The following is a 20,961-nucleotide window of genomic DNA, read 5'->3' as shown; positions in this document are numbered from 1 at the left end:
TTTTTTCCAAAACTGCGCTCAAATTTCACTGGTCATACATTTCACAGGCAGAACCCAACAGAGACGGGTAAGAGTCTAAAGCCGGTAATCAGGCAGGCCAAGCTGACAAATGATCACCCCATTATTAAAAAAAAAATCTCACTCACTAATTTGTGCTTTCTTCTCCTTCTGTGGGCAAAAACCAGTCTGAAAAGATTGCATAGAATGATTCCCTCAAATAACACAGTGCCCCAAAAGCACAGCATGAGGATAATGGTCTAGAAATCCTTCCTGTAAGAAACTTCATTCAAAATTATTCCATATGCACTGTATTTTTTCAGGGCCTCCAAACACAGATCCCACCACACAATTCCTAGTAATAGGCTCTAGGGGCGCAGGAATCTTATGATCACACGGACACTTTCAGTTTCTTTTTCTTGGCCTTGAGCACCAGAGGCAGAGAAATCTTAAAGGCTGTCTCGCAGGTTGGGCAGATGGGACTGAAGTTGCAGAATATTGACAAGCACACAGAACAGACATAGCCAATTTCAATAAGATTTCGATGACAGAAGCAGGCAGCCTGGTAGTCCACATGAATTGGGGGTGGGAGGATTAGCTGAGATCCTTGATCTTGATCAGGAAGAAAAAACCCACAGTAAATACTGCAGAAGAGAGGGCATCTGAGGCACCTTCAAATATAGTCCCCCTGTGATGTCACAGGCCTGCTGGAGGAGTCCTGAATCCGAGTCTAAAACACAGGCATCAATCAAAATAGTCTGCTTCTGTGCTGCAAAGATGACATTCATGAAATTCATATACTGCAGTGCGCTGTCTTCTGCAGCCTTAATCACCAAAATCCTTGATTTCATTTCCTGATTATCTTTAACCTCTTTGTTCATTCTATGAATGTAGCAAAGAGCTTTGGCAAGGGATCCTGCCAGCAGAGTTTCTGTATGTTGACCCTTTATATCACTCTTGATCGTGAGATCTTTAATCTCTTCGACAATAACTTCATTCGCTGCTGTGAATAGCTCGTATATCCCATCCTTGCTCCCTGAGGGGCTGAATTCAGAAGGGTTGCCAGGATCTCCAAAAAAGTCTTCCAAGTTTGCCATTCTTTCCAGGATATAAGAATCGACTTTCTTGAATGTGACTTGCTATCACAGCAAGTTTGTTGGAATGATTCATGAATAAAGAATTTCCCAGCACCATCACAGCATCTACGCATTTGATAAAGTAAACTGAGACTCCTTTAAGGCTTGCTTTCCCCACCAAATTGGGTTGGTATCAACAATGATAACTAGAAGATTCAATTCATCTTCGTCTGACACCAGGGCGGCCAGGATCCCCCAAAACAGAGCCAGCGAGCAGTCAAAAACTCTTCCTGGTCCCTGCACACCCCGACTTCCGGCCTGTCAAAGATTTTTGATTATTTCCTTCTTGTTTATCAATCTCATTCATTTTTTAATGATATCTTTTCATGAGCATAATGTTTTAATTTTGACGAAGTCTAATTTTTTCTTTCATGGATTATTACTTTCTGTATCTGAAAACCCTTTGCCTGCCCTCATATATGGAAGCTAATTCTGCACTTTCCTGTAAAGGATTTATGGTCTTAACTTTTACATTTAGGTCTGTGGTCCATCTTGAATTAATGATTGTGTATGGTATGAGATATGGATTGAGTTAATTTTTTTCCATAAAGATATCCAGTTATTACAATTCCGCTTGTTGGATAGACTATAACCTTTCTCCAATGGATTATTCTCATGACTTAAAATTTTTTTTTTACTATTTTCTTTTAGAAGGAGGGGAGGGGCAGAGGGAAATTGGGAGAGAGGGAGAGAGAAACCTAAGTAGGCTCCATGCCCAGAGCAGAGCTATCACAGGGCTCAACCCTATGACCTGAGATCATGACTTGAGCTGAAATCAAGAGTCAGCCACATAACTCACTGAGCCACCCAGGTGCCCCACTCTGGTTTACTTTTTTAGAAATCAGATTATCATTTAAGTGTGTATGTGAGTCTATTACAAGGCTCTTTATTCTTTCCTTTGATCTGTTTATGGATCCTTTCTTACGTACTGTTCTGTCTTGATTATTGGAACTTTGCAGTATTTCTTGGCATCAGAAAGTTTAAGTACTCCAATTTAGTTATTTTTAAATAAGATTGCTTGACACATTTTAGGTCCTCTATCATTTTAATAAAAACTACAACCAGTTTAGGGGTGACTGGGTAGCTCAGTCAGTTAGGTGTCTGACTTGATTTCAGCTCAAGTCATGATCTCAGGACGGTGGGACTGAGCCCTGAGTCAGGCTTTGCATTCAGCAGGGAATCTGAATGAGATTCTCACTCCCTCTCTTTCTGCCCCACCATCCCCTGCTCTCTCCCTCTGAAATAAATAAATATTTTTAAAAAATCCCAAAAAACTACAACCAGTTTATCGAAATGTACAAAAAAATCCCCCAAATGCTGCTGAGGTTATTTTCTGATTCTTTTGAATCTATAAATAAATTTGAGGAAATGACATCATAAGAATATTGAGTTTTACAATTCTTAAACATGGACTACGTCTTCATTTTTAGAATTCTTCTTAACAATGTTTGAAAGTTTTAAATGTAGAGGACTTGTCCATTTTTTGTTAAATTCATTCTTGAATATTTCATATTTTTGGGGGGTATTATAATTGGATTTTAAAAGATTGGTAGTATTAAAATTGGATTAAGTTTTTTTTTTAATTTCATTTTTATTTGTTTTCTGTTAGCATATAAAATGCATATGGTTTTAAATATTCAATTTGTATCCAGCCAACCTTGTTAATATTACTAGTTAGTGCAGTTGTTGTTTGACTTTTCTGTATAAACAATCATGTTATATACACATAAAGACAATTTTACTTTCTTTCAGATTTTATGCTTTTTAGTTCTTTTTCTTCAGTCCTTGCAATGGCTGGCATCTCTAATACAATGTTGACTAGAAGTAGAAGGAGTGGGCATTTTTGCTTTGTTCCTGATCTTAGAAAAAAGTGTTCAATACTTCACAGTTAAGTATGGTATTAGCTGTAGACTCCTCTTAGATGCTTTTTATTAAGTTGAGGAAGTTTCCTTCTATCCTGGTTTGCTGAGTATTTTTTAAAAATCAAAAATGGATTTTTTTGGGGAGGGGCAAATGCTTTTGCTGTGTCTGTTAAAATGATCATGTAGTTTCAATTTTATTCTATTAATGTGGTGAATTACAATGATTCTCAAATGTTAAATCAAACTTGCATTATAGGGGTTAACCCTTCTTGGTTACAATTGATGGGTTCACTTTGCTGATTTTGTAAAGTACATTTACAACTATTTTCATAAAAGATATTGGTGTGTGATTTTCTTTTTTATTTTTGTATTGTCTTTATCAGACTTGAGGTTTAGGGTTATGCTGACCATATATAATGAGTTGGACAATATATCTTCTCAATTTTTGGAAAAATTTATATCAAATGAGTTTAGAAATCTTTTTTTTTTTTTTTTTTGAGTTTAGAATTCATCAGCAAAATCATCTGATCCTGGAGTTTTCTTTGTAGGAAGGGTTTCAAAAACCAACTCATTTTCTTAAATAATTATGGGGCTATTCAAAATTTCAGTTTCATTTTTTATCAGTTTTAGTAACATGTATTTTTCAAAGAAATTTTCTATTTCATCTACATTTTCACATTTGGTGGCATGAAGTGTCATAAGATAATCTTACTGTCTTTTAATATTTATATGATCTGTATCAATCTCGTTTCCATTTCTGATATTGATAATTTATGTTCTTTCTCTTTTTTACCTTGACCAATATAGTTTATCAATTTTGTTGATCTTTTCAAAGAATCATCTTTTGATTCTGTTAATTTTTCCTATTGTTTATCTCTTTTAAAAAAATCTATTGAGTTCTGTTCTTCATTATTTCCTTTTCCTACTTACACTGGTCTTTCCTCTTATCATATTCATAAAGTGGAAGTTTATTATTATTTTATTTTTTTTAAAGTGGAAGTTTAGTTATTGATTTTAGAACTTTCTTTTTTTTATATAGGCATTCAAATCTACAAACCTTTCTCTAAAAACTTCTTTAGCTGCAAATCATACATTTTTTATATGTTATTTTATGTCTTTATTCTGATTTAGTTAGGAATATTTTCTAATTTTCCTCATGATTTCTTCTTTGATCAATGGATCGTTTAGAAGTGTAGTGTTTAATTTTCTTTATTTTATTTTATTTTTATTTATTTATTTATGATAGTCACAGAGAGAGAGAGAGAGAGAGAGAGAGGCAGAGACACAGGCAGAGGGAGAAGCGGGCTCCATGCACTGGGAGCCTGACGTGGGATTCGATCCCGGGTCTCCAGGATCGCGCCCTGGGCCAAAGGCAGGTGCCAAACCCCTGCGCCACCCAGGGATCCCTAATTTTCAAATATGTAAACATTTCCTAGTTGTCTTAATGATTTCTGATTATATTCTATTGCGGTCAGGAAACATTCTCTTTGGAACTTGAAACTTTTAAGTCTATTTGGACTTGTTTTATGGTCCTGTATATGATATATTGTTTTATTTATTTATTTATTTATTTATTTATTTATTTATTTATTTATTTTTGATATATTGTTTTAAAGTAATATGTGCACTTGCAAAGAATGTGTATCCTGCAATCATGCTATAAATACCAATCAGGGAAAGATGATTGACAATCTTCCGGTTATCTTTGTATTTATATTTTATCTAATTGTCTTATCAGTTTGCAGAAGTGTTAGAATCTTTATAGTTGTAATATTGTCTATTTTCTCCTTTCCTTATGTCAAATTTTGCTTCATGCTTTTTTTAATTCTGCACTAGGCAAATGTACATTTGTTATATATTCCTGACAAATTGACGCTTTTATCATTATAAAAATGTCCTTCTTTATATGTTATAACTTTTCCTTGAAGTATGTTGAATCTAATGTTAATATAATCATGCCTTCTTATGCTTATTGTTTGTATGGCATTTCTTGTTCTGTCCATTTACATTTAACTTATCTGGATCTTTATTTTTATATGGTGCTTTTGAGACAGCACATAGATGGCCTTGCTTTTTTTGTCTTCCGGCAATTCCTGCCTTTTAGTTAGAGCCTTTAATCTAGTAAATTTATTTTATTTTTTAAGATTTTATTTATTTATTCATGAAAGACAGAGAGAGAGAGAGAGGCAGAGACAGGCAGAGGGAGAAGCAGGCTCCATGCAAAGAGCCTGACGTGGGACTCGATTCCGGGTCTCCAGGATCAGGCCCTGGGCTGAAGGCAGCACTAAACCGCTGAGCCATCCGGGCTGCCCCTAATCTAATAACTTTAAATGTAATTATAATTACATCATTATTAATGATTTATTACTTATCCTCTGTGCTTTCTATCCCTTTGTTTCTTCTTTCTTGCCTTCTTTTGTACTTTTGAATATTTGTTAGAATTCCATTTTAATTATTTTATTAAGCTTTTTTAAAAATTTATTTATTTATGATAGTCACAGAGAGAGAGAGGCAGAGACACAGGCAGAGGGAGAAGCAGGCTCCATGCACCGGGAGCCCGACGTGGGATTGATCCCCGGTCTCCAGGATTGCGCCCTGGGCCAAAGGCAGGCGCCAAACCGCTGCGCCACCCAGGGATCCCTATTAAGCTTTTTTATATCTTCCTATTTATGTTATTTTTAAGTGGTTCTACTAGGGATAGAGGGTGATATGTGGCTAAGGGGCCATGTGTTTTAAGCATAGAGGTCTGTAAGTGACCACTGGTTTATATGTGTGTATATAAAACTGTTATTATATTTCTCAGATTGGTGTTATCTGTGTTTTTCAAGAATATTCACAAAGTTGTACAACCATCAGAATTATCTTTTTTTTTTTTAAAAGATTTTATTTATTTATTCGTGAGAGACACACACACAGAGAGAGGCAGAGACACAGGCAGAGGGAGAAGCAGGCTCCATGCAGGGAGCCTGAAGTGGGACTCCATCCCAGGTCTCCAGGATCAGGCCCTAGGGTAAAGCTGGCGCTAAACCGCTGAGCGACCCAGGCTGCCCCCATCAGCATTATGTAACAACTATTTAGTTCCAGAACATTTCCAACACCCTCTAAAGAGACTCTGTACCCATTCGTAGTCACTCTGCAATTTTCCCTACCCCTAGCTTTGGCAACCTCGAATCTACATTCTGTCCCAATAGATTTCCTCATTCTGAATATTTTATAAATAAAATCATACAATATATGATTTTTATATCTCGCTTCTTTTACTTGGTATAATGTTTGCAAGATTCATTTACATTGTAGTATATATCAATGCTTTGTTTCTCTTTATGGCTGTATAATATTCCATTATATGGGTATACCACATCTTATTTTCCATTCATCTGTTGATAGACACTTAGGCTTTCCAGTTTTTGGCTATTATGAACAATGTTGCTATAAACATTTTTATACAAGTTTTTATGTAAATATATACTTTCATTTCTCTTGTATATATCTAGGAATGGAGTTGCTGGGTTCTAAGGCTTTTTTAAAGAAATTTATTCTGTTAGTATACACAGAGATAACACAACTAATGATCATATTCTGGAGTTATAACTTTTTTATTTTTTTATTTTTTATAACTTTTTTTAAAAAAGCAAAGTAGATTTTTTTTTGTAATCATTTTTTTTAACCTACATGGATATGTGGAGAATTTTTGTCTTTATCATAAATTCAGGTAGCTAACAAGGATGCCACTTTAGGGAGAAAAAAAGGTCACAATATACCTTCTGATTGCACTCTTTCCAGCAGCCTTTGTTTGTGTTGTGTGGTTGTGTATGTTTTTTGCAATAAAAAATATATATTTGGGGGGCACCAGGGTGGCTCAGTGGTTGAGTATCTGGCTTTGGCTCAGGTTGTGATCCTGGGGTCCTGGGATCGAATCCTGCATCATACTCCTCACAGGGAGCATGCCTATGTCTGCCTATGTCTCTGCCTCTCTCTCTGTGTCTCTCATTTATAAATAAATAAAATCCTTTTAAAAAAAAGAAATATATATTTGGTTATTTGGATGACCAAAACATATTTCTCATATATGTTTGGTCTTCATCCACATTCCTTGGCTCACAGCTCCCAATGCCCTTGGAATTTCCTAATGATGAGAGTGATTAAGGTGTCTTTTGTTATATTAATTGAAGTAACTAACTTATGGACCCCACCTATGGGCATAGGCTAGTGGCAGGAAGACCAACTGTGTGATCAGATGGCTGAATTTTCAGTCTCATCCTCTATTTCTCCATTGCCTACTCCCCCACCAAACTCCAGGGAGGAAAGAGGGGATGGGGCTGAATCAACCCATGGCTAATGACTTAGTCATGACTGTTCAAGGAATTTTCTATACAAACCCAAGAGGACTGGGTTTGGAGAGCTTCCAGGTTGATGAACATGTGGAGATGCAGGGAGAGTGGCACTCCTAGAAAAGCATGGAAGCTCTGCTTCTCTTCCCCATACCTCACCTTATATATCTCTTCATCTGGTTGTTGATTTGTATCCTTTGTCATATCCTTTAATAAACTGGTAAATGTGTTTCCCTGAGTTCTGTGAATGGCTCTAGCAAATTAATCTTACCTAAGGAGAAGGTTATCGCAAACCTTAATCTGTAGCTGGTCAGTCAGAAACATAGTTAACAGCCTGGGGCTCGTGATCAGCTGGCACCTAAAGTAGAGGATAGAGGGCAGTCTTGTGAAACTGAGCTCTTGACTTGTGGAATCTGATGCTGCCTTTTGGTAGATAGTATCAGAATTGAGTTGAATTCTTCGGGATCCTGTTGTTGTCTGAGAATTGCTTGGTGTTGTGTGTAGGGGAGCCCCCCTCAATGTTGAATGTTGAAATGAAAATCACTTATAAGCAGAATTTAAGATACTTTTGACCATGCAGTTTTAGTCGTGGAAGACAGATGTATGAAGAGACATGAAAAATAATAAGATTAAAGAATATCTGGACACAAACTGAATTATAGAAAGCAAAAGAGAATCAACTGCTATATAGTTGATATTCTTGAGGACAATATTTGAAAATTCAAATACATAAAGAAACTTTAAATGCTCTTGAATGTTGGGAGCAAAATGACATCTTTTACCTTCAGAGAGAGGATTTGTTAGCAGTAGACCTGGGGCAGGTTATGAATTTTCTGCACCTTGTTTTCTTCTTGAAAATGGAAATAATAGTAGTACTTACATCCTGATGTTTGGAAGATCAAATTAGTTAATTTAAGTAAGATATTCAGATTAGTGTATGGAAAATAGGAATACTTTGATAAGCATGAGCTCTTCTTTTTCCTTCTTTTTTGCTTTCTTTTCCTTCTTATCTTGCTTATTTTTTATTATTACTGTTGCTATTTAACAAGTTCCAGAAGTTTAGGCCAAAGAAGTAATAAGCTATAAAAAAGATTGGAGGGAAGTGAGACAATTGTCATTATTTGCTGCTAAATTGATCAACTTAGAAAAATCAGAACATAAATTCAGCTAGGTTTCCAGATATAAGTGAACAGACAAAAAATCAGTAATGATTATAATATCACTATTTTTTTTCATCTAGAAAAATAGTCAAAATGCTATCAATTAAAATAACAATAAAACTATAGAATTAAAAAATTACCTAGCATACAGTCATATCTTAAAACTATTTAAAACATTTTGAAATGACTTGAAAAAGATATATACTATCCTCAAGGAGAGGATAACTACAATGATAAAAATGTTAAATTTTCCAATTAGCCTATATATTCAATTGTTTTAATTTAATTTGAATCCCAGCAGCTATTTGTGGACATTGGAAAAAATAATTCTAAAACTTATATATGAAACAATAAGGGTCCACAAAACGGTTAGGCAATTTTGAGAATATAGGGCAAGGATGTGGAGTGTGCACCATGATATATAGCTCTAATGGTGCAAAGCGTGGGGTTCTTTATGGAAGCCCACAAAGAATTCAGCGGAGTAGAGAAGAAAACCATTTTATGGAAGCTTGACATATGAAGCCTCTGCTTCACCTCAATAAGAATGGGTGAGAAGCACGTTTTATTTGCTGATAATACATAAAAAATTATCTCACCTTTTGAGAGAAAAAAAAACAACAACTTGAAATCCCATTTCACTTTGGATGCAATGATGAACTCCAGTGAATTAAAACCCAAATGTGAAAAGTAAAATTATAAATCAAATAGAAGAAAGTGTAGGAGAATATCTTTGTGACTTTCAAGAAGGAATAAATAAAAGGAGACCATAGTAAAAACTGTCAGTTTAAAAATAGATGGATTTTATTATATCAAAATAAAAGATTTCTGTTCTATGAAGGACATCAAAGACAAAATTAATAAATGGATAATGGACTAGATGAAGATATTTGCAAGATCCAATGCCAACAAGCAATCAATATCTGAGATATTAGGAATCAGAAAGAAGTACAAGAAAACTCATAGAAAATGGGCAAAGAATATAAACAGACATTTTGCAGGAGAAAAGTGAATGGTTAATAAACATGTGGAAAGATGTTTAACTTCCCTAGCAAATGAGAAATGCAAACTAAGGCAGTGATATACAACTTTTAGCCCATATGGGTAGCAAAAATTAGAAAACTAACTAATATTAATTGCTGATGAAGGTATAAGAAACTATCCTTTTGGATGATAATCTGACACCATCTGAATAATATTAAGAATGTACCTATTCCTATGACTCAGGAAGCAAATTCTTGGTTACACATTTGAGGGAAAATGTGGTACAGGTCAATGAAGAGATATATATAGAAATGTTTATTGAATCATAGTTTACCAAGGTGGCCATAAGTAAGAAAATAAAGAAATGAAACCTGAGGCAAAGGTGTAGGAGTTTTGTGTAGCAACCAGAAATAATGACCTAGGGTTTACCTGTAGCAATAGATAGATCTCACAACACACTGTTGAGTGTAAAATAGTAATAAATGGGGTAAGATTTATTTCACAGTGTTATTTATGTAGGTCAAATATGTGCACACAGTAAAGCACTACATATTTTTAAAGAATACAGGGATGCCTGGTTGGCTCAGTGATTGAGCGTCTGCCTTCAGCTCAGGTCATGATCCCGGGGTCTTGGGATCGAGTCCCACATAAGGCTCCCATCAGGGAGCCTGCTTCTCCCTCTGCCTATGCCTCTGTCTCTCTCTCTGTGTCTCTCATGAATAAATAAATAGAATCTTAAAAAAGAGAGAATACACACACATATATACACACATATGGAGAATTTGTTAAAAGTATATATAAATATAATAGAGCAGGTGCCTAAGGAGAAGGGCCTGATGATAAAGGGCCAAAGGTAGAAGCTAGTAAATAAAGTACAAGGAGAAAGAGCCCTAGTGTGACAAAGATTTAAGAAAGGAACTAAAGAATTTGGTCTTTCAGTTCTATGCACCTGAGGTCTGCATAGCAACACAAATAAAATAAAAACAAAACAAAACAGACTATTTCAAAGACATAGTAAAGAAAAACACTTTATTAAAGAAATGTCCAAAAAAAAAATAAAGAAATGTCCATGTCTGTGGGTTAAAATGGAGCCCAGTGTCCCAGATGAAACAGGACAAAACAGTCTCTCAAATACTCTGGTATTGTTACTAGGCTGCAAAAATAAAGGCAGAGCAGAATCCTGTGGATCAAAACAAAATGAAACCCAGAGGGGAAAAGTCATATTGGGTTCAGACTTCACAGTAACTTTTAGTGTGAAGAGATAGTGGAGAAAATCTGAGGCTGCCTTTGGAAAGAAAATTTTTTGTGGAGTTTAGTTCAAGTATAATTCAAGTATAAAGGGAACAGGCATACAGATGTTTCCAGCTCTTCAAAAACCCGGAAGATATAGTATGAGTGTTTCTTGAGGAAACTACTTGGGGCACCAGGGTGGTTCAGTTGGTTAAGCGTCTGTCTTTGGCTCAGGTCTTGATCTTGGGGGCCTGGGACTGAGCTCTGCCTTGGGCTCCCTGCTCTGTGGGGACTCTGCTTCTCTTTCTGCCTCTCTCCTCCCTCCACAATTGTGCTCTCTCTCACTCTCTCTCTCTCAAATGAATAAATAAAAAATCTCAAAAAAATGATGAGCACATCTAGGCAAACAAGAGGGGAAAGAAAAAAAAATACACTAAAATGAAATTAAGGCTAAATATCCACAGGAACTCTGGAAGCAGGATTGAATATAAACACCATACATCTCCACAATGTAGAAGTACTAATAGAACCTGTGATGAATAGGCAGTGGGTTGGGCAGGACAAGGAATAGAAGGCAAAGTATTTCCTTATACTGCATGGTGAGGACACAAAAGACAATATTTTAAGCTCATTAATCAAATAATAGATATTAAAGCATACTGCCATTTAAAATCAACAAGAAAATAAAATAATGGTTTATTTAATCAAAATTAGGAAAGGAGGGGTAGGAGATGAAGTGGAGAAACTGTAATATGCAAACTTCTTGATCTTTCATGGCTGGCAGTCAAGAGAAAATCTCACACTAGAAAATCAAGAAATGGAGCATATACATATATAATTGAAAGCTAAAACAGTGGCCACAGGAAGAATGAAAATCAGACTAAGTGAGCCAGCATGAAGTTGTGGTTAGACAGTGGGATTTCAGAAAGTGATTTCAGGTGTGGTGTCTATTTTTTGTTCTATATAATGGAGATAAAAGGAAATTTAACTTTGTCATAGTTAATGAGTGAATGGCAATTGTTTCCTAAGGAAAGCACCTTTGATTCTCCTTATAAAACACAACATCTCCTTTGATATTGGGGCTTCTTGACTTGCAGCAGAAAGAGCAACTTCCAGTCAATGATCACTTACTGCCTCTGAAGTCTTGAAACATAATAAAAACAGGAGACAGGTGTTAGAAGGGTAACTATGTTTTCTTTTGGGACAATAGGATGAAGTAAAATGAAAGGTCTATAAGAGATAACAAGAGGAAGAAAAAACTCCTCTGATGCTTACAGATTTGGATATGTACTCTCAGTCGTTACAGTATTTCTCAGATAGGCTTTTCAGATAACTAGAATGCCAGACTGAAGAGCTTTTTTATGGTGCATTCGATGAGTGGAGGAATTAAAATTCCTGTGTGAGATTTTTTTTTTAGTTACTTTGGGATGGTTACTAGAATGTCCGATTAAATATGAGTTTCAGATATACAAAGAATAGTTTTTTTTTTTTTTTAGTTTAGGTATGTTTCATGAAATGTTTGGGATATACTTATACTAAACATTTATTGATTACCTGAAAGTGAAATTTCACTGGGTAATTTAATATTTGTATTAGTATTTGCTAAATACGGCACCTTGAGATTAATGAGAAGCTGCTAGAGAAGGCAAAAAAAATTCTCTTTTAGAAGCATAGCTAATATTTTCTGAAGCTGATCAAAATTATCAAATGCTTTAAAAATATATTTTCTTAGAAACAAATGAATGTACTACATACATATGAAGCTTTCCTGTTTGATTGTGGGCACCCTCCGATGCTTCCATTTCCTCAGTTGGATGAAGCTACATGAACAGTGTATTTCACAACTTCACAAGTTGGCTTTTTCCTTTGCAACATGAACAGACACAACATGAATCCAGTTGCATCCTCAAGTTTCTGCTCTTTGACTTACTGACTTTTTTAGTCAATGGAGCAAGTGCATCAAGACAGATTCTCTCTTCACTTCTGGGAAGTACAATCTCCATTTTTTCTTGCGTCAATTGGACATATCTCCATAAGAGAAGGCAAATCTGAATGGATAATAGAGACAATTATCAAAATACTAAAACCCTTAAATGAGAGAAAGGATTTTTTTTGCGGGACAGGATATTGCTAGTTTCAGGGTGATGTTCAAGTATTTCAACAACTCTCCCTTTTTCCCGTGTGGCTTTGCCCTAACATTTGGCTAAGTTGTTGTGCTCCTTAATGTTTGTATCTTGAGATTCACGAAGTATAGTTTGTCTTGAGATCTTTCAGATAATTAATTTTTGGGAAAAACAATTAAGTGGAAATTTGCTTCCCCTTCCTCCTGTTGCCACTGAAAAAGTAAGACTAGTGATGTTAACTTCTTCATCAAGTTATTTTGAGAATAGCATGAAATACTGTCTATTAAATTGTTTTATAAACATACAAATTTAAGTTGAGGACTGTTCCGTAAACTGAGTGAGAACATTATTCAGTTTTATTAAAGTTTTAGTAAAGCCAAATTATTTCAATCATGAATCATAACTCTTCCAGGCATAGAGTTTTTGTCACAGTTTTATAACACTAAAATAAATAATTATGAGTTGCTTTAATACATTTTAATGATCCGTAATTCTTAAGACCACAGTGAGTCTCATGGAACAGTCACAGAGAAATATTACTTAAGATTGAAAGAAATGTTTGTTGTATGTACAGGGACAAAGTGGTATGGGATTAAAACTTGATATTTTTAGTTTTATTTTAAGGACAAAATTTATCTTTGCTTAGTAAAGTATGCTGTTTTCCTGCTAAAAGGAAAGAAAGGAAGACAATTTTTATAGGTGGATTCTACTGTATATAAACATGTACCTCTGAATAGTTTGATGTAAGTCAAATTTTGGAAAGTAAAATTCTACTCATTAAAAAGTCCTTTGTCTTCATTTTGCATGATGCTAATTGCCAGTAGAATAGTTGACACATAGATATAGCAGGGACAGAAAGGACTCAGGTACCTCTAAGAGATAATACAATTGCAGCACCACTAAAATCATTGGGGCAACTTATCATTGTCTGGAATTAAATGCTAAATAAAAGGAATCTGTGTGGGAAGAAAGTAAAATAAAACCAGGACTCTTAAAGTGGGTTTCTCCACTTTAACCTGGATTTATTTACATAGTTAAGAACTTCCTGTTATTCACATGCACACGGTTGCCATCCAAGTGGCACTTTGCCACCTCTTGTCCCATGTTGTCAGCAGGACACTATTCTTTTTTTTTCTTTTTTTTTTATTTTATTTTTTATTGGTGTTCAATTTACCAACATACAGAATATCCCCCAGTGCCCGTCACCCATTCACTCCCACCCCCACCCTCCTCCCCTTCTACCACCCCTAGTTCATTTCCCAGAGTTAGGAGTCTTTACGTTCTGTCTCCCTCTCTGATATTTCCCACACATTTCTTCTCCCTTCCTTTATATTCCCTTTCACTATTATTTATATTCCCCAAATGAATGAGAACATACAATGTTTGTCCTTCTCCGATTGACTTACTTCACTCAGCATAATACCCTCCAGTTCCGTCCACGTTGAAGCAAATGGTGGGTATTTGTCATTTCTAATGGCTGAGGAATATTCCATTGTATACATAAACCACATCTTCTTTATCCATTCATCTGTCGATGGACACCGAGGCTCCTTCCACAGTTTGGCTATTGTGGACATTGCTGCTAGAAACATCGGGGTGCAGGTGTCCCAGCATTTCATTGCATCTGTATCTTTGGGGTAAATCCCCAACAGTGCAATTGCTGGGTCGTAGGGCAGGTCTATTTTTAACTCTTTGAGGAACCTCCACACAGTTTTCCAGAGTGGCTGCACCAGTTCACATTCCCACCAACAGTGTAAGAGGGTTCCCTTTTCTCTGCATCCTCTCCAACATTTGTGGTTTCCTGCCTTGTTAATTTTCCCCATTCTCACTGGGGTGAGGTGGTATCTCATTGTGGTTTTGATTTGTATTTCCCTGATGGCCAGTGATGCAGAGCATTTTCTCATGTGCGTGTTGGCCATGTCTATAGCAGGACGCTATTCTAAAATGAAACCCTGGGCGTGTCATGGCATTGCTTCAACTCTTCCCAGACACAACATATCCTGTGGGTGTAAATTGGAGTGTGTGAGCATGAATCCTGCTCACCTTCTAGTCTCATTCCTGACAACTCCTCTCTTGGTGACGTTACATGGTGACAGGGTAGGGTAGGCTGAGCCAGCCCTGACACTAGCACTGGATTTCTGCCTCCTGACAGAGTGCCTCACAAATGACCTCTATTTGCATAATTGCAATGGCCAGTTCTCTGTCCTTCATCTTTCTAATCAGAGAAGCTTAACACTAGTGATGACTCTTTTTTATTGAACTTAACTTTTTTGGGGGATTTCACTTCATCTCATGGCTTAAAAATATCATCTATAAATCCATGACTCCTAAATCTATATTTACAACCTGGATTTTTTACCAAACTCTAGATTCCTTTATCCAACATCTGACTTGCCATTTATATCCTAAGATGACAGAGACGAGAGGTACACTAATATGCTCAAAACTGACCTTTTCCTCTAAAACCTTTTACTTGTTCAGTAATTTTTTTTTTTTTTTAATCAGTAAGTGGTCATTTCATTGTTCAAGTTTCCCAGGCCCAGCACATGGGAGTCATTTCTCACTGCACTCCCCTCTCCCGTTTCCATGACCCAAGACATCCTTGCAGCCCCCGCTCTCACCATCTGGCCTTGGACCTCTGCCTGGCTTATGACTGTAGCCTCCTCACAGCTGCCCCCGGGGATCAGCTTTCATCCCCAGGTGGGTTCTACATACAGTAGCAGGAGTAACCCTGGTAAAGTGACAGCCAGACAGCCACATTTCTTTGCTCATACTTTTCAGTGATGCCTCATCACACGCAGATTAAAATGACCAGTTCCTCAGAAGGCACAGGGTCCTATATGAGTTGCTCCCCTTTGTTCTCAGACTTTTTTTTCTATTACTCCCCACTCCCTTACTTCACTATAGCCACTGACCTGCCAGCTCTTTCTTTTTTTTTTTTTTCAGTTTTATTAAGATATAATTGACATGCAGCCTGTATAAGGTTGTGGTGCTTAGCATAATGATTTGCTACATATGGTACAAAATGATCTCCTCAGTGAGTTCAGTTAATGTCCATCACCTCATATAGTTATCCTCCCCTCATTTTTTTTTTCTTGTGATGAGAACTTTTAGGATCTACTCTCTTTCTAATATACCATACAGCAGTGTTAACTATGGTCATCATCTTGTACATTTCATCCCCAGAACTTATTTACCTTGTAATTGGAAGTTTGTGCCTTTTGACCACTTTCCTCCAAATCCTCCCTACTCCCCATGCCCATAACCACAAATCTGATCTCTTTTTCTTTTAGTTTGTTTGTTTTTAGATTCCACATATAGGTAAGATGATACAATATAATAATTGGTTACTTTCTTCATGTAATTATTTTTCCCCAAAATATTTTCTCTTTCTGGAAGAGGAATGAGTAAGGTTACTGATTAAGCTATTTGTTTAGGAATAAGTAAAATACATTTTCAATGGACTTTTGAATTATAACTTTAACTGATTTACTAAATCAGTGGCTACTGACTGATTCCATATATTAAGGGATTGCACTTACTTTTTAAAAATAGGAAGATGGAGAGGTAAGGTTAGGACTGAGTGTGAAATACAAGACACCAGGCTGGGACTGAGCTTTGCCAACCCTGCCTCCATTGTTGCTTCCCCCACCACCCCCCCAGTGCCAAAATGACACAGAATTTTTTTGCACCTGGGATTAATTTTTATTTGAAATCTAGTCTGAAATAAACAAGAGGGACAGTTTGCTTCCACTCTGAAAAATTTGGTGAAGGTTAAGTTATCAGTGATTCAAGCCAACCCATATTATACATGGTTATTCAATTGATAGAAATGGTCTCCATTAAAATTTTTTCTGTGGGCTGCTAATTGCTATTTTCAGCCTACAATTTCTTGCAGATGATTTGTTTGAAACCATGATTGTGGCTTCTGCTAAATCCTTTGAAATTCAGGCCTTTAATCCTATGCTTTACAAATTGTTTTAAAAGTACTGATCTAATTAAGCAAATTGATGCAAATATCACTTGCCAAGACCAAATTCTTCTTGTCTAATGGACACTCTTTGTTCACATCATAACTTTAATTAAACTCGTGGATTCTGACATGCATAGTCAAGTGTGCCTCAATAATCCATAGCATCAATGTTCATGAAATTGGAGTGCATCTAGGTTTCATGGCACAGGGATGGCCAGGACTTTCCAGCTTAAAAATATCGCTAACAATATCCTTTTTTTTTTCTTTGTTGAGCCACTAAAAAGCTTTTGTGTTTAGAATAAAGAAGATCCATTGACTTATATTTAATGGTTAGGATGATACACTGAAAAATTATCACAATAGTATCCTTTATATCCATTCAGTGTATTTTTCATTTCAGATATATTTTTTATCTCAACTAGTTGTACCTGGATCTTTTCAAGTCTTCTTTTTTTCACTTAAGTATGTTCATGTTTTCCTCTACATTCTTGAATACAGGAAACATTTTTATGATAGTTATTTTAATATTCTTTTTTTAAAAGACTTTATTTATTTATTCATGAGAGGCACAGAGAGAGAGAGAGAAAGAGAGAGAGAGGCAGAGACAGAAGCAGAGGGAGAAGCAGGCTCCATGCAGGGAGCCCAATGTGGGACTCGATCCCGGGAGTCTGGGATCACACCATGAGACAAAAGCAGATGCTCAACCGCTGAACCATCCAGGTGTCCCTATTTTAATATTCTTATTTGCTAATCTCATCATCTCTGATATTTCTGAGTCTATTCTTAATTTATCTCTCAACTGTAGATCTTATTTCCCTGTTTTATGTCTGTTAAATTTTTTCCAGCTTTATTGAAGTATGATAGTGTATTTGTATGGTGTAAAATGTGATATTTTAATATACATATGCATTGAGAAATTATTTTAATCCTAAAACCTGCCAGTTATTTTACCAGCAAAAAAAAAAAAAAATTGATTTATTTTGGAGTGAAAGAAAATTGCAATCTGGGACAAACAAGCTGCGGCAAAAATATAGGCAAGTCCAGTAACAAAGCAGAGATAAGCATTTCTTTAGGAGAAAAGGGGAAAGTTGAGAAGACTATTATGAACTAAGGTTCATTGGAATAAAGTGGGAGTTTGAAGTATGGTGGCTTCTCATCGGCTGAGCTATAGTGTGGAGGGATGAGGAAAGTGTCTCCTTCTCCAGCTGAAGTAGTAAAGCGGTATCCATGTGCAAAGTCAGGTCTGTGTAAGGTCAAGTCCATCTCTTCCTATTGAATTTGCAATTGACTATGAGTGGTAGGGTGTGGGAGCTCCCCCTGCCAAAACCTCCTGACTCCATTTTAGTGAGATTTCTCATTATCAATTTCCATAGTGATTACCACAATTAAGCTATTTAACATGGCTATCACCTCCCATAGGTACCTTTTTTCTCCTCTGTGGCAAGAACACTTGAGATTTAGTCTCTTAGCAACTTCCAAGTGTACAGTATATTATTAATTATAGTCACCATGCTGTACCTTGGGTCTCCAAAACTTATTCATCCTATAACTATGTATCTATCTATAGAACTTAATATGCCTTTTGACCAACATCTCCCCATTTTCCCCTACTCCCTAGCTCCTGGTTAACCATCATTCTGCTCTCTGTTACTATGGGTTCAACTCTTTTAGATTCCATATAAAGTAAGATCATGCAACATTTGTCTTTCTGTGTCTGGCTTATTTCACTTAGCCTAAGGTCCCCCAGGTTCATCTCTGTTATCTATCTATCTATCTATCTATCATCTATCTATCTATCTATCTATCTATCTATCTATCTATCTATCATCTATCTATCTATCTCACATTTTATGAATCCATTTGTCTGTTGATGGACACTTAGGTTGTTTCTAGATCTTGACTATTGTGAATAAAGCTGCAATGAACATGGAGTGCAGAGATCAGTGATTTCATTTCCTTTGAATAAATAACAAGAAGTGGAATTACTGGATCATATGGTAGCTCCATTTTTAGTTTTTTTTGAGGAAACTCCATAATGTTTTCCATAGTGGCTGTGCCAATTTGCATTCTACCAACAGTACACCAGGGTTCCCTTTTCTCCACACACATGCCAACACTTGTTATCTTTTTATTTTATGATAATAGCCATTCTAACAGGTGTGAGGTGATGTCATTGTGGTTTTGATTTGCATTTCCCTGGAGATAAGTGATGCTAAGCACCTTTTCATGAACCAGTGTTCAGGTTAAGCACTCTGAAGAATTAAAGAAGAATAAAAAATTGTAAATATTCCTCTAACAATGCACTCAAATAAACTAGAGGCAGAATATGGTGAATGTCATTGAATGACATTTTATAGGGATTTAAAGGATGAAAGAAATGGGATGGTAGAAATAAAGACAGCACAAGCATGAATATCTAAATGAATGGGGAGGACTGTTGTAGAAAGTAGATGTATATGGCAAGGGGCTGGTGGTGGGGACACAAAGAGAAGTCAAGGCAGGTGAGCATAGGCAGGGAGTGGGGAGAGAGTTGGACTGGAGCTGAGCTTGGTGTGTTTCTTTATTTTGTATTATAACATTTTATGGTTAAGGAAAGAACTCAGGTTAATTTTGGTGCCTTCTATCAAGAATTGTAAAAAGAATGTATACATTCTATTTTTTAAAAAAGATTATTTATTTATTTTTTTATTTGAGAGAGAGAAAGCAGGGAGGGGCAAAGGAAGAGGGAGAGAAGCAGACTCCCCAGTGTGGAGCTTGACACGGGGCTCGATCCCATGACCCTGAGATCATGACCTTAGTTAAAATCAAGAATCAGGCACTTATGGGACTGAGCCACCCAGTTGGCCCAAGAATATATATATTCTAAAGAAATTCTGTTTTGGAATTTGTGACAGGCTGCATAATGGTCTCTTAAATATGTCCACAAACCAATCTCCAAAACTTTGTTAGTATATATAACAGAAGGGAATTTACAGGTGTGAGTAAGGTAAGGTTCTTAAGGTGGGGAGATCAGTCTGGATTATCTGGGTGTGTCTGATATATCCACATGAGTCCTTATAAGAGGGAGGCCAGAGGGTCAGTTTTAGAGAAAGAGTATGAGGATTGAAGCAGAGATTGGAGTGATACCCTTTGAAGAAGAAAGAAGTGACCACATGCAAGGATTATAGGTGGCCACTAGAAGCTGAGAAAGGCAAGGAAACCAATTCTCTTCTCAGAGCCCTTAGAAGGAAGTAATCCTGCCAACATCTTGACTTGAGCTCACTGATTTTGGAGTTCTGACCTTCCCAACTGTAAGAGAATAAAACTGTGTTGTTTTATACCACTAAATTTATAATAATTAGTTGCAGTAGAACTATGAGGCAAGTACAGAATTATATACTCAAAATAACAAATTAAAGTGCCAGTTGTATAATTTTGTCTTATTTTAAAAATGGAAATAGAAGGAAAAAAGTGGGAGAGAACATATTAAATTGCTTTTATTTCTCTCAGTGCTCTACTTTAAAGTCTATTTTGGAGCTTCTGCACAGGATGTATTACTAGGCACAAAGAAAGATACGGGAATTACTGATAATTGTTGCTCATGTTCTATGTCTGTGAATCTGAGGATTGTTTAAAATTGATATACAATTTTCTGATCAGTAACAATCATAGCTGTAAGATGCCTTGACATAGGCAAAGTAATAATGATATCATTTAGAAATAATAGTTGTTGAATTTTTGAAGTAGTTTTTAGGTGCTTAGCAGGATTATCTTACTTAATCATTATAACAACACTATGGATGGGTATTACTCTTTTGCATATTTTGCAGATGTCAAAACTGAGGATTAGAAAAGTTGAGTACCTCATCCAAGATCACACAAATGACAAATGTTAGAGCTGCTGTTTGCACCTAAATGCCCTGCTTTGAGAGCCCAAATGAAACAGCAATTGGAAATCCATCTACTGGTCATGAAATTGTCTATAGTCTCTGAGGATAAACTTTATGCAAATATGAAGATGGACAATCAGGTAACCCTGGTGAGGCCAGCTTTTGTTTGTTTTCGTTTTGAAATAAGCAATTCTGTCTTCTGAAATAGCAGGGGACATTTTCTCAATTCTGGCTGTGTGTCATGAGATTCAACTGTTTGGACCATTGATTTATTACTTGAATTAAAAGAAGATGGACAG

General features: G+C 36.1%; 1 protein-coding gene across 1 annotated transcript; it reads right to left on the bottom strand.

The window, feature by feature from the left end:
• Positions 1–271: 271 nt before the first annotated feature.
• LOC100685309 (general transcription factor IIH subunit 3-like) lies at positions 272–1,229 on the bottom strand. The gene is given in 3 exon segments (XM_038579296.1): positions 272–625; positions 627–1,079; positions 1,081–1,229. Coding segments are annotated over 3 exon segments (801 nt in total). The 5' UTR covers positions 1,192–1,229; the 3' UTR covers positions 272–388.
• Positions 1,230–20,961: the final 19,732 nt, after the last annotated feature.

This window comes from Canis lupus, chromosome 29 (assembly GCF_011100685.1).
Source record: "Canis lupus familiaris isolate Mischka breed German Shepherd chromosome 29, alternate assembly UU_Cfam_GSD_1.0, whole genome shotgun sequence".
Taxonomy (NCBI): Eukaryota; Metazoa; Chordata; class Mammalia; order Carnivora; family Canidae; genus Canis; species Canis lupus.
The sequence above is the reverse complement of the archived record's forward strand: the minus strand, read 5'-3'. Positions and strand labels throughout refer to the sequence as shown.